At 35.7% G+C, this 13,601-nt stretch overlaps 1 protein-coding gene across 8 annotated transcripts in view; it reads right to left on the bottom strand.

The window, feature by feature from the left end:
* Nucleotides 1-13,601, bottom strand: part of TTLL7 (tubulin tyrosine ligase like 7) — a 66,257-nt gene that overhangs the window by 34,270 nt on the left and 18,386 nt on the right. For 5 of the 8 annotated variants that reach the window (XR_007890037.1, XM_051624886.1, XM_051624893.1 and 2 more), the window contains 8 exons: nucleotides 12,963-13,143; nucleotides 12,696-12,827; nucleotides 11,936-12,057; nucleotides 11,182-11,249; nucleotides 6,091-6,249; nucleotides 4,773-4,989; nucleotides 3,004-3,168; nucleotides 2,015-2,173 (listed from right to left, as the gene is read on the bottom strand). Coding sequence is in view for 7 of the 8 variants with exons in the window: in XM_051624886.1 (XP_051480846.1) it covers nucleotides 2,015-2,173; nucleotides 3,004-3,168; nucleotides 4,773-4,989; nucleotides 6,091-6,249; nucleotides 11,182-11,249; nucleotides 11,936-12,057; nucleotides 12,696-12,827; nucleotides 12,963-12,987 (1,047 nt within the window). In the remaining variant the exon portion in view is untranslated. The remainder of the gene's footprint in view (nucleotides 1-2,014; nucleotides 2,174-3,003; nucleotides 3,169-4,772; nucleotides 4,990-6,090; nucleotides 6,250-11,181; nucleotides 11,250-11,935; nucleotides 12,058-12,695; nucleotides 12,828-12,962; nucleotides 13,144-13,601) is intronic. The other 3 variants (XM_051624889.1, XM_051624888.1, XM_051624890.1) reach the window with 1 other exon arrangement.

The following is a 13,601-nucleotide window of genomic DNA, read 5'->3' as shown; positions in this document are numbered from 1 at the left end:
CCACAGCCCTCACTTCGGTAGAAGGTTCGGGAAGTTCAGTAGCATCAAGGAGCAGGACAGCAAAATGACATCAGGCCAATACAAGCAAAAGTCATCTCAGGAAAGTAGAGTCATTGTAATGTTACACAATTTATTTAATATAATAATTTATTAAGCTATCTTTATAATAGAAAAGCTACATGAGCTGTAGAAACATGAAACTAGATTTACTATCCAAATCCTATTTTGGCAATTTTCCCGTAACGCTGGGAACATTCAGGGCCTTGTGATAAGTACTTGTTACCACTGTTAGAAAGAATGATTCACTCCTCTTGGGGTTTGGCAAGAGGAATGGTGGAAAAAGGAAAGAGTGGAAAACTGGGGAGGAAGCCAGAACTGTTTTAGGAAAATTAAGTAAGTATATATAGACATACATACACACACACACTCTGTATATATATTATATATAGTGTATACATATACACTGCATTTGTGATCTTTACTACACTACATGTCATACACAAACAGTGCACAGTGCTGCAAAAAACATGAACAATCACAGTAAAAATTAGTAGACAAGTATAGAAACTGAATTACTAAGCCTCAAAGTCTGAAATTGCTGTTAGTTTATTTCAATGTCTGGCAAAATAAGCTGAAGGATGCCCACACCACCAAAAGCAGAAAAGGAAATTATTAGACTTCTGTATATAAAAAAAAATAACAACCGAGTACACAACTCCAAGTCGTGAAGTATTCTCCAACAACCCAAAATACCAGAACAGCAGAGATCCTTCCCTCACAAACACTGAGTCTCAGTGTGATTCTCTTCTGAGATTCATTATCACAAATGGTGAATCAAGCCCCCTAAGATCTCCATACTGCATGTAAACATCCAAGAAGATAGAGCAATGTCCTTTAGAAGGGATTCACTACACAACTTGTAGGCTACAAGCCTGCATGAAATGCATACACAGATCAACTTTAGTCTGTACTTAAAAGAACTACACACACTTCTGTGCCAGCTACCAGCAACCTAGAGATTGTAATCTGGAAGCACAGAGCTAAATCAAAGGGATAAGTAGGTTTTGCTTGACAAAGAGAAGATGTCAACGTAGTACTAAGTTCATGTCATGTGCTGCCTTTGGCTGGCACATCAAAGCCAGCAAATATGCCTATGTCTGCATGCCAAGAGTGAAGAAATTGATATTTTTCTAATTAAGATTATACTGAATCCCTGAGAGAAATAAGCATGACAAAACAACTGTTAGTAGTATTAATGGCCTGAGAACAAGGTTATAATTCAGTAAATTATTACATTTTGCTCATCAGTAGCCAAACCATTTTTCATTATTTATTATCAATAGACAGATTTTTAATACATTTTGCTCTTTTCCTCCAGCTCTACAGTCTCCCCACCAGTTAACATGATGATAAAAGACAATATGAAAAAAAGACAATTTAAGTCCATATGTATGTTATTAACAGTGTCATTAAAGAGACACAAAAGACAAACCTCAAACATGTACCAGTAACATGTCAGAGAAGAAATGCTGCTATACCAATTGCTTGACAGCATTTCATGTATACTGAATTAGTTTCCTCTGATTATATGGGTGCTTTTAAAAGCCACAGGAGAGGAAAAGAACACATATCCCAAAAAAAAGATTAAAACCATACATTCACAGAAGTTGCCAGAGCCATACTAACGAACTCTATGCAGCACCCAATTGCTAGCAACAAGTTCCTTCAGCTACAGTAACAACTGAATTAACACCACATTTTTCATTAATACTTTCAAAAACATAAGAAATGCAACATTCCTCTGGGAAGACAATTACCTTTACCTGAGTCTCCAAAAACAACTGCAAGGCCGTGTTTCCATATGGATGCTGCAGAAAAAGCACCATCTGTACACTCAACAATATCTCCTGCACTGCACAGACTTTCTTTGGAAGTTTTCATACACAGACATGGACTCAGCTCGGGCTGAGTTAACTTTACTCTTAAAAATTTACATTTGTTTAAAGAAGTTTACCTCTAGGAGCCATGGCTTTAGTTTTCTGTCCAGCAGAATATCAAATCCCAGGACTTCAAAGCAGACACTGTCACTTCCTGGTGCTTGCCCTGGCCTGCACATGCGATAAGCATGAAGAACATGTGGCTCTGCAACTATGAGAGTCTTCACTACCAACTCCTGTGGGGATTTTTTTCAGAAAAATTCATCAGGAGAGAACACATCAGTGTATACTGAACTAATTTGTTTCATGCTTTAATCCTATAAATTTCATTAAAGTATCTACTTAAAAAAAAAGATTTAAAATACCAAATTAATGCTCTATAATAAATAAACTGTTCTTATGGAGTAACATAAATTTCTAATATAATTAAAGAGCATATTCTTGATTTTTAATACAACTCTACAGTGTATTGTTATACTTTCCACAGTACATACATACTTTTAGATATTTCAAACTTAGATTACTAAAGGAATATTTAGAAAAAGACATAATACAACCAGTCCTCACCTATTTTATTTTGCAATATAATTTTCAATAAATATTCTCATAATCATATGTACAAACAATGCCTAAGCTCTTAGGCCTAATCCTCACCTGAAGACACCTGTGACATAATCACTAAGTGTCACAGGTTTGAAGACACAGATATGTGCAACACTGACTACGATGCTCTAAACATTCACACATAAAATTCACTTTATACTCTACAAAAATCTCCAAAAGTGTAAGTAGGATGGCTCCTTCGTATCATTTTACTTACAAGAGTAACTGTTCAAAAGGACTTTTGTTCTTTGAAATTTAACATTAAATTTACAATGAAAATCTGAATTTAGTCTTTTAAAAATCATCATTTATAGTATGTCCTTTGTGGCATGAATTGCAGAGAATCTGGATTACTAAAGGTTCAAAAATCATTCTGGATTCCAGTAAAGTGGATGGCAGAAGCAATCAATTTTCTAAGAATATGCATACAAAAATAAAGAAAAGCATACTAGTTTTATCTTACTGAAATATCACTCCAGAATTTGGAGACATCAAGATTATTTGTTTCTAGAAACTCAGTAAACCACTTTATGGAACGTTTGCTTCCTTTGTCTTCTGTTTCATCCCGTTCAAAGTGTTCATTATGTTTATTGACAGAGTAGTTAGTCAGATGCATGTACAATTGACTCTAAAAAAAAAGGGGGGGGAGAAAAAAAACATTAAAAAACCTTTAAATACATCTGTAGAATGGTCAAATCAAAATAATTTTAAAAGCCCATGGTCATACTTAGGCCAGTTGCATTCAACTGATCTACTAATCAGCATCTGGTTAGGCAATACAACATATCAGCCATTTTTACATGTCCGTATGTGAACAACAAAAAAAAAACACCTGAAGAGCAATTATCATAACTTAGGGAATTATTACATTCAGCAAGAAGCAAACAATAAAAACATTATTTTGAAGTGCTACTTTAAAATAATGGAGTCATAGAATCATCAAGGTTGGAAAAGAACAAGATCATCAAGTCCAACTGTCAGCCCTACACCTCCATGACCACTAAACCATCTCCCAAAGCACCACATCTACCCATTTTTTGAACACCTCAAGGGACGGTGCCTCCACCACTTCCCTGTGCAGCCTGTTCCTGTTCCAGTGCCTCACAACTCCTTCTGTGAATAAATTTTTTCTAATATCCAATCTGTCTGTTCTGTTTATCCACTCAGAGTGTATTTCAGTGCTTCTAATGCTGAGATTAATAACAATAAAAATATTAAAAGCAAACTAGTCCAACTATAAGATGAGAACTCTTCCAAATATACCATTTGTACTGTGCTCCAAATAATACCTGCATTCTTCAAAGGAGCACAAAGAGATAATCACAATTTTACAAATCAAGTAGGGAAAAGGCTCTCCATGTGGTGTCTATTGCGTAATTACACTGAAGCAGCTCTAGAAATACATGGTATGGAAAAGGAAAAATACCGTAGCAACAGAGTAGAGAGGGAGGTATAAGAAACTCAAGTCTACTGATGCATCCCAGTGCTTCAAATCTGGTTCTTTCTTAACAGACAACTGCATTTTGGCCTGTGCCAGAACAGAGAGATGACACCTCTCAACAGAGGAAAATCTTACACAGAGAAGAGGAAGATTAAAGTGTCCAAAAACTTTAGCATGTCCCCTACAGTTTCTTGGTTCTCTGCAGTGTTTATATGCAGCCCTGCTGTATCATCCTGAAGTTGTCAAAAACATAGTCCTCTCCTTGCTGAAGCAGTCACTGACAAACAGCACCAGTAACAGATTCCCTCATCCTCAGGGACTGCAGTGACCTGGTCCCTTTTCTTCTGTTTTCTGCTCAAACATTACAGGATCCTCAGAAGAAGCTCTAAATTTCAGGGATGTTCAAACTATGACCTAGCAGGAGACAAACTTTATCCTCCCCTGTACCACACCTCAAACTGAGTTTCAGATAAATACAAAAGTAATGTAACTGTTCTTGATGTTATTTTCTTTACTTCATTTTTTTCTGGGTTGATTGCCAGTAACTGACATCTTTCACTTGCTTTTAGGAAATACAAGCAATAACACGGCTACACTTGTGATTCTGATAGAAAAGCATGAGTTAAATATCTTCCCTTCTATTTTGTTCTCTTCAATGACAATGCAAAAATTCAGCCAGATTAATTCTAAATTACATCTCATGACAATTTATTTTATTTTCCCTCCTCCAAACACTACATGGGTGAAAATCTACATGCATAAGCAATAAATTGAAGTGAACTCCAACTTACCAAATTTGAGTCACTGGGGGGATGATACTTTTCTGTGCCCATTCTCACAAGTCCATCATGATATAAAAACACTTTCAATGGATCACAGGAGGTTACAAGAATATACACACGTAAATCAAACTTGTAGCCTTCCATAAGAAACGGTTTGTCAAGATACTCCTGAACAATCAAGTGATCCTGAGCTTGTAACTTTTCTCCATTTCTTATTAAAGAGATCCTGGTTAAAAAAAAAAAAAAAAAAGAAAAAAAAAAAAGTTATTTTAACAACGTGGAACTCCAACATTACTCTTCAAAATAGATTTTCATGGTCACCCAGCCAGCTAGTCAGTCTGAAACCTACTTGGAGAAAGAGACTCGCATATCTGATTTGCAGGGTAGAGAAAAAGTTCCGTTCACTCATATGACTTACAGTTTCCTGTCACAGAATCACAGAATTGCTGAAGTTGGAAGGGACCTCTAGAGATCATCTAGTCCAACTCTCCCACCAAAGTAGGATAACCTAGAGCACTTTACACAGGACTGTATCCAGGTGGGTTTTGAGTATCTCCAGAGAAGGAGACTCCACAACGTCCCTGGGCAGCCTGTTCCAGTGCTTTGCCACCCTCACTGTAAAGAGGTTTTTCCTCATATTTAAATGGAACTTCCTATGTTCCAACTTGTACCCATTGTACTTGTCCTTTATGGTGCTTCATTGGATGCAAAAAGGCAATGAGCCATTTCAAAATAACTTTCTGCTTCCTTTGATTCAATAATTTGTAATAATGAGTTCCCTCTACACTTAGAAATTGTTTGGCAGAATGACCAGTCTCCAGCTTTTGTGATTATTCTTCCCCACGCAGCTCTACAAATAGGCTTCCAGTCTGTCTTTGTCACAATTTCTGTCCAAGGTACAAGTTGCAAAGAATTTCAGTGCCAACATGACCTGACTCTGTGATGATGTTTGCAAGGCAGGGCACTGAGAGGTACAACTAAGGATGGCACAAAGGAAGCTCAGTATTTCTGTATTCCTGTTTCCCCACATCAGAATGAAAAAGGGTTTACATCCAGACTATAAACTGGCAGTCCCTAACTACTTTTAAATGGCTGTAATAGCTAATATTTTTGAGGTTATCATTATTAACATTGAATTTCCATATTTTTATTGCTTTAATCTTACTCACTGTTATTTATTATTATATATTTCAGTGCTCTGGTGCTGAATACTCCTAATATAATGAAGTACTTCCCAGGCATTTCTCTTAAACCTGCTGCTAGCTTTCCCTTCAGTTTGGATTTTGCCTCTAATGGCTAAGAATGTTTAAGTTAACATGCAACTTACCCATGTCCCATTGCACCATTAGCTGGCTTGACTATGAAAGTTTTCTGTCTACGTTTCTTCTTCAGTTCTTTTACATAGTTCTGAAACTGTGTGTACTCTGCAGGGAAGATCCATGTGCGAGGAATGAAACTATATTCCTGTGGCTGACTCTTGATCATTCTGCAAAAAAGTGTAATTGAGTTAAAATCTTTCAATTACTTTGATGTATCAGTCCTCAGGATTAAAAAACATTTACAATAATTTGACAAGGAAATTTTTAGTAAAAAAAATGCTGTAATATGAAAGCAAACTTCTACAGCTGCTTAAGAATAGCTAGAGCTCTATAACATATGCATACCTTAAGAACAACAAAAGCAGATTATCTTCTGCATTTTTGCTTATTATTGTATTGCATTTGCTTATTATGCTACTGACATCTCATTTCTTGGCATCCATCTCACTCCTGTTAGAGCTTCAGTTACTCAGATGATGTAATGCTATTCTTAGTCTTAGCATTAAACTTACAATAGAGCATGTTATTATAGGTATTTTCCTACCTAATAAGACTCCCAGATTTCTGTATTTCTCCCCCCCCCCCATTAGGAGGGATGGGCATATTTGGCAAATTTCATGTTGGTTTATATTTGGGGACGTATGAGGATCAACACATGCAGAAAAACAACCTAGAATATTTCGAGTTTCTTCATAGGTGCAAAAAATATTAATAATATGGACCAGAGGTCCCTTTCAACCCCTAACATTCTGTGATTCTGTGTGTGACTGAATTTAGAATTTAAATGGAAGTAATTTAAGAAGAGGGTTTCTTTTTCTTTTTAGTCTTTTGAAGGCATTTTAAAAGTAAGGAATTGTAATGAATATACTTTGACACAGTCCAAGCAACTGCTCATGCACCTCCAGTACAGGGCAAAACACAGAGCTTGGATCATGTTTGGTACTAGCATGTTGTGAGCACTTTATTTAGTCAAAAGAAAGCAAACAAATGGAGAGTAAGACAAGGGGGAAAACAGAAGAACTGAAACAAAAAGATGGTTAAGATATCATAGGGAACAATCTCTGAAACAGAATCTGGTTAAAGGACGCAGCAAGGTCCTGATCTCTTTGCTTTAATAGCTGAGGTAGTGAGTGTATCACTTGACAGCTCTGTTGTCTGAATGCAGAAAAGACAATCAGACAAAAAATAGTAGATAATTCAGTTAATAGATGTTTCCACCACCAAAAGCTGTGCATCTGGCAGACAGGAAGCATATACTCACACCAGATGCAGTATGGGGTAGCACCCATGGGTTAGCTTTGAACAAAGTATCTTCAATACTGGTTAACAGTCAAGTTGTCAAAGCAATGTGGACTTGTTGGTACTATGCAGACTAGTATAACATAGTCCTCAGCAGAATAAATTTAACCTTTGCTGAGTGAAATACTGGTACAGCTAGCTTGTTTCAGGTACTCGGAATACTTGAAACTTCACACACACCCTCACACAAAATTGATTCAAGTAATGCAAAACTACTCTGCAACATAGGGTGGACACATCTAAATACCCACAGACCAACAGAAAGGGAATGGTTGTTTAAAAAGAGATTAACTGACATAGGAAATTCTCCAACTTTTAAGAAAAATGGAATTATTATGAATTTTAATACATTTTAATTAATTACAGGTTTAGCTGTACTTCTCCTTTTGTAATGGAAACTAGTAGTCTCAGGATAACTTCAATGTCAAAGAGACTTACAAAACCATCTCGGTTTTTCATTTCTACTGTGAGCCTACATAATTCTCCTGATGCAGCGTAAGACACTTTTCCTTTAAGTTGCTCAAATAGTAATGGAGAAAAAAAAAAAAGGCAGTAAAAAGCTGCCAACAACATCTGTAAGGCTAGGACCATAGCCAAGGCCTGCGGGTATAACAGATACACTGTCACCAAATTGTTTAGCCAACTACCCAACAAACACTCTGCAGAAACCACAATAGCTATAGTAGTCTTGAAGTACTGCATGAGGTTCAGTGCTTCTGTAGCTTCATTGTAACTATTATTTGTAAAAATCTAGTTTTATGAAAGTCAGCAAGTATTCACAAAAGTTTTTTAAAAACATAAGTAGATATTACAAATAATTATTTATGCCTATTTTTAAACTACTCTCCATCTGCTATATATTTACCAATGTTATTACCTTGCTAATTGAATTATCTAGGCCAAAATTATTCTATTTTTAGGCAAAAAGCAATTTCTGTGCTAGTTTCCAAGTTACTAATCACACACATCCTGAAGTGTTATGTGATACACACCATTTCACTTACTCAAAGGCTTCAATACACATACTCCCTACTCAATGAACATAAGCTTCAGAGTATTCTAGATACATTCATATTCTTTTGTGACAAGTACATTAATTCTACCTGTGTTTTTCTATCTTAGCCATAACTGGATAGACTATAAACACTTAACATGAAGTAGAACACTTAACCCTTGCTTACAAGTTCTGGTGCTTACTAAAACGTTCAAGAAATAATTAATCTCTGTTCTTTCCCTCCTTGGTCTATTCAAAAATGGCTTAGGAACATCATCTTGCAGAATCAAGACCTGTTCTATTACAATAGCCCTATTTTCCAGCACATCTGTTATCCACTACTGTGGGTAACCACTTCTTCATTGTGCAGCTCTATTCTTTGGCCTTTGCAGTCCTTATCAGGAGGTCTGAGAATTAAAAGCCAGTTATTGTTCTTCTGAGCCCTATTTTAGCTCACCAATGTGGTCAGACTGTGCTCTTGCTTCTCAGAGTGCTTTTTGTGCAGAAGAATCAAACATGTTCAACAAAATGTATGTTGCTAAAGACATGACTTGTTGGTCTAATAATGTAGTTTGCACTGCCTAGGTTTCAAGATGCCCTGATTTTTCAAGTTTGAAAGGAGGTTAGTGGGCAGGTATGGATGAGAATGATGTTTGGTCCATGATCAGTTCACAACTCTTTTAAACATGAACAACAAAGGTGCAGCAAAACATCTCATACATGATCTGTTCCCCTTCACGTTCTCGCCCACTCATCATATTCATTCTCTAACCACACTTAACCTTTACATAAGATCTCATCATAGAGACCACTTACAGAAATTAAGATCTACTTGGCCCTACAATGGCACCTTTTTTTTTTTCTTTCCTTTTCTTTTCTGAGTTTGGATTATTCCCCTTGAAACCAATGCTCGTGCCTCCTTTTACTCTCAGTAACACTCCTGATTCTATCTGTTCCATTACTCTGTGTCCCTACACTTTCTGTGCTGGGTTGTCTTCTTCCATATCAGCCTCACTACATACTACACTGCTCCCTCCCATGCCTCTGCATGTGAAAACCACATTGTCCTGTGATCCAGAGTGCCAGGATACTGGCTGTATTCCTGAAGCGCAGTTCCTCCTGAATAGCATTTGCCCCAGTCTGGCAGACTTGTTCTTTCACTCCATTCCCAAAAGCTTGCATAAAACAGAAGAGTTAGATCAGTATAACAGCAAAGGTAGAAGTAAAATAAAAGAGTTTACACCAGTTCTCAGCATTTCTTCCATGAAATCCCAATGGTACAAAAGCCACAGCTACTCTGTACGAGTCAGTATCAGGAACAGAAAAGACTGCACGCCACAGAAAAGCAAGAGAACAGAACTAGTGATTCTGCAGTACCTTGTTCAAATAAATTTTAAGACAGAAGAGCAGCTGTATGGAACAAAATCCTCCACTCTCCAGACAAGAGCCTGCCCAACCATGTATTGCAACTGACTTGTGTTTTCACAAGCAGCCTGATTAAAATAGAGTGATTAAAACCCTGCCATATCTACTGATATTAAGTGACGTCACAACATAGATATGTTTGACCCAAAGTTATAATATCAGAAAAGTTATTCCTATCTTATCTGTAAAATGTGCAATCTCTGCATTGAGTACCTTTAAACTGTTCCAACCTCAGAATTCAGTAGGTTAAGAAAGGTATAATCAGACTGTATTTGAAAACCATGTCGGCATGATAACAAGAGCCTTTTGTCGCAGAACCATAGCAACACACAGGGATACCACAGCCTACCAAGCTGACCAATGTTGTTCCTGTTTCCAGGGCCTCTCCAAATAGCTGTTTGCTTCCATGTGCTATCATTATGTTTTTACTTAAGAGTTTTAAGTCTGGGAGGGGCAGTGAAAAGGGCTTGTGTGGTATGTGCCTTGACACAGGGAGTTCTGGCCCACACATAGGACATATATACATCATAGCAATGCACATAGTATTTGCATCATAATAGTTGCATACATACTACATGTTGTGTGTTATAGTTAAAAAATAGAAAAGGAAATTAAGAGAGAAAGGACATACCACATAAACTGTATTAATACATGAAAAACTCTGTTCTGGCAACAGGAAATGCAGTGTAGGTAACATTGGGGGCCAAAATATTAACTCTGTTAATAACTCCTCTTTAAACTAATTTAGGTTAGAAAAATCAAAATATTCACATAGATTTATACTTAAACTTTTCCTTATTACCAGGCTGTTGAATCACTATATAGTTTTGATTTCTTACAGGTCTTACTCACAGAATCTTAGCTAGGGTAATTCCTCAGAACCCAGTTACTCCACTAGAGTGAGGACAATGTATAATTACTCAAATGAGCCTCTCTGATTTATTTGTCATATAAACAGTAAGACACTTCACATTTTTAAGATTTGATATACAAAAAAATACAATCATTCATTATTTTAAACAAATTATATGCATCCACATAGCAGTTATTTTTATCTTTTCTACCAGTACAGGATACATGACTGGGTGTATTATGTATTAAGTATATTATAAAACAATGTAAGGCTCTCCTACATTCTGCAACACAGAGACAGAGAACTCAACCCACATCATTTTCTTAAGTAATTGGAGAGATTCAGCAGCCCACTCCAATGCTACAGATCCAGGACCAAAGGAAAATGTATTAAGGAACTTTGCAAATTATTCTTGGTCCTCTTATAGCCTCTTAGTAAAAATAAACAAACCTTACAAGCAATAATTCAGTATTGTACTACATTAAATACTATGGCTGGAAAACTTCTTAATATTAAAAGCAAGATTACTTAGTCATGTTTCTTGCCAGAAAATCCTTTCTGCAGATCTCTCCCATTCCTGGAAAATGGTTGATTCTCTGAGGAAGGAGGAAAAAAAGAAAGTTAGTTGGTACTTTTTAGCTTTCCTGTCATACCTAATAAAATAATTTATGAGGTTCAACTGCATGCTCAGGCAAACATAATTAGCGTAGCGTTACATACAAATTGTTTAAGATAATAACTTACATTATACTATGTATTCTTAGCAATACTAAACATACTGTAGGTTGTATTCTCTTCCACTTTGTATGTATGAGCTTGAGTATGAGCATTGATTTAATTTCAGACATGAAAGGAGACTATCATACTGTTACTCACAAAGCTGCCTAGGAACAAATAATGCTGCCACAAAGCAATGGCAATAAAGGAGAGGCATGCTTGTTAACTTACTGTTTAAAAGTTTATGAGCAACTTATACATTATATTTTGCATCTTTTTTCAAACTCTGATGATTCACAACACCCAAATGGCAGACAAAAGCATGAAAGACTTAAATTTAAACACCAGATTCCAAGTGATATGAACAAATAATTCTATAAAAGAGAATAGGACTTTAAAATATGTAGTTGTGTGGCCTTACTGAAGGCCTTACTGGTTGGTGGTGCTTTGTGTTGTGTTTTTTTATCTCCATACAAATGTAACTCACGAAAAAGCGACACGTTATGGAACATTTGAGAGGGAAGCAGTTACTTAAACATGTCGGAAATCCTAATTGTTACCCTACCTGATAGTTCTGAAGTTCAGCAATCCTTTCTTGCTGCACAGCAGAATCACTCCATATAAGATTAGCAGTCTCATCTTCATCTCGTGTTTTCACAAATCCCATTTCTTGTATCACTACACGTACTATTGAGAAACCACATACTTAAGGAATATTTTGAATCTCTAAAATAGATTCATTTTCAACATTTTAAAAATCCATTAAGATTTTTAATGCTTCCAATATTCAATCCCTTGTCCCCAGCAGACCAGGTACAAGAATGCCTCCTTAGTCAAGGTACAGTAGTTCCAAAAGCAAATGCATCCATCATTTTTATTTATTTATTTTGTAAAAGACTAATTATATGCCAGGCATAACTCAGGTTCAAGGAGAGGAAATTTTTCTGAAGTAATCCTAAGCATCAAAATACAAAAAAATAGTAGATTTTATTGAGAAACCTCTGTATGCTAATTAAAAGTATTTAACATCAAATTTACACTGTTCATCTTTCATGGCTTTAAGTAAACTTCCAAATACATATGTAATTGATAATTGTAAAGTTTTTTCCACAGCCTTCTTGATTATTGAAGTTTTTGTATTTCAAGGCCCTTCCATGAGTAACACATGGAAAGTAACAGATGCAGAGTGTTCAAAGCTATCAAGAAAATCCTTTCAAAATGCCTCACTGCCAACTTAATGCAAAGTCCATTAATTCACTCCATTAGTTAGGAATTCACTCACACCAATGGCTAGTAGGATGAAAACAAAATATGCAGCTTCCTACCGATTTCATATTTTGTGCCAGCAACATTTGCAGTTATGACTCCATTCTTCTTCTTCTTTCTGACCTTTCTTTTAATTGTGCTTTGATAGGGTAGTTGTGAACTCAAAGTCAGAGAAGCAGTTCCATGGTTATCTTTGAAAAATGATGTTGTAACAATTACTATGTTTATATGACAAATAACATACAAATATTTACCGTATTGCAAATTAGAGGTACAAGCCTACTGAATAATTAATAGGCTATATTAAAAATCCAAGACTAGCATACCTCCCTCATTAGGCAAGGATGGCATTATAACCTAGGATAGTGCAGAAGCAGAGTCCAAATTCTGTTCCACGTTCTCTGAAAATGATGGAGCCGTTAAAGCCAAATTATTTGAAGCTCTGGTCATACCATTTCAGTCTCTGGTTGTAGCAAATATTAGTTCTGGAATAGACAGACATCTGTGCTAAACAAAAAAATAAATAAAAAAAAAAGAAAGAAGAGAGACTGTTACAGAGAATCCTTGGAAAAAAAAAATAAATAAACACCAGAAAACTGAATATGGAAATATTCTTTAAAAACAAGTCAAAAGTAATGCTTATTTTAAAAGATTGATCAAGTTATTGTAAATAAAAAAAAAATAACTGTTCATTGCAATTATTTTGTTTCTGGTAAAAATAATTTTGCTGTATTTATTTTCAATATGAGATTATATTACCCCATTTTCTTATTTTTGTGTATGGGAGATTTTGGGCATTAAAATAGGTAATACTGAATTCAATCAGTACTGCAAACTTTTATTTCCACAAAGTTCACCGAATTTATAACAATTTAAAAATATATTTTAATTAAAATTTTAAAATCAGACATACTATATCATGTACAACAGAACTCACAAAGAAAATCCCCCCAAATTGAACCAAA

The sequence above is a fragment of the Apus apus genome, chromosome 7, assembly GCF_020740795.1.
Source record: "Apus apus isolate bApuApu2 chromosome 7, bApuApu2.pri.cur, whole genome shotgun sequence".
Lineage (NCBI taxonomy): Eukaryota > Metazoa > Chordata > Aves > Apodiformes > Apodidae > Apus > Apus apus.
Note: the sequence above shows the minus strand (reverse complement) of the source record. Positions and strands in the feature narration are given on the sequence as shown.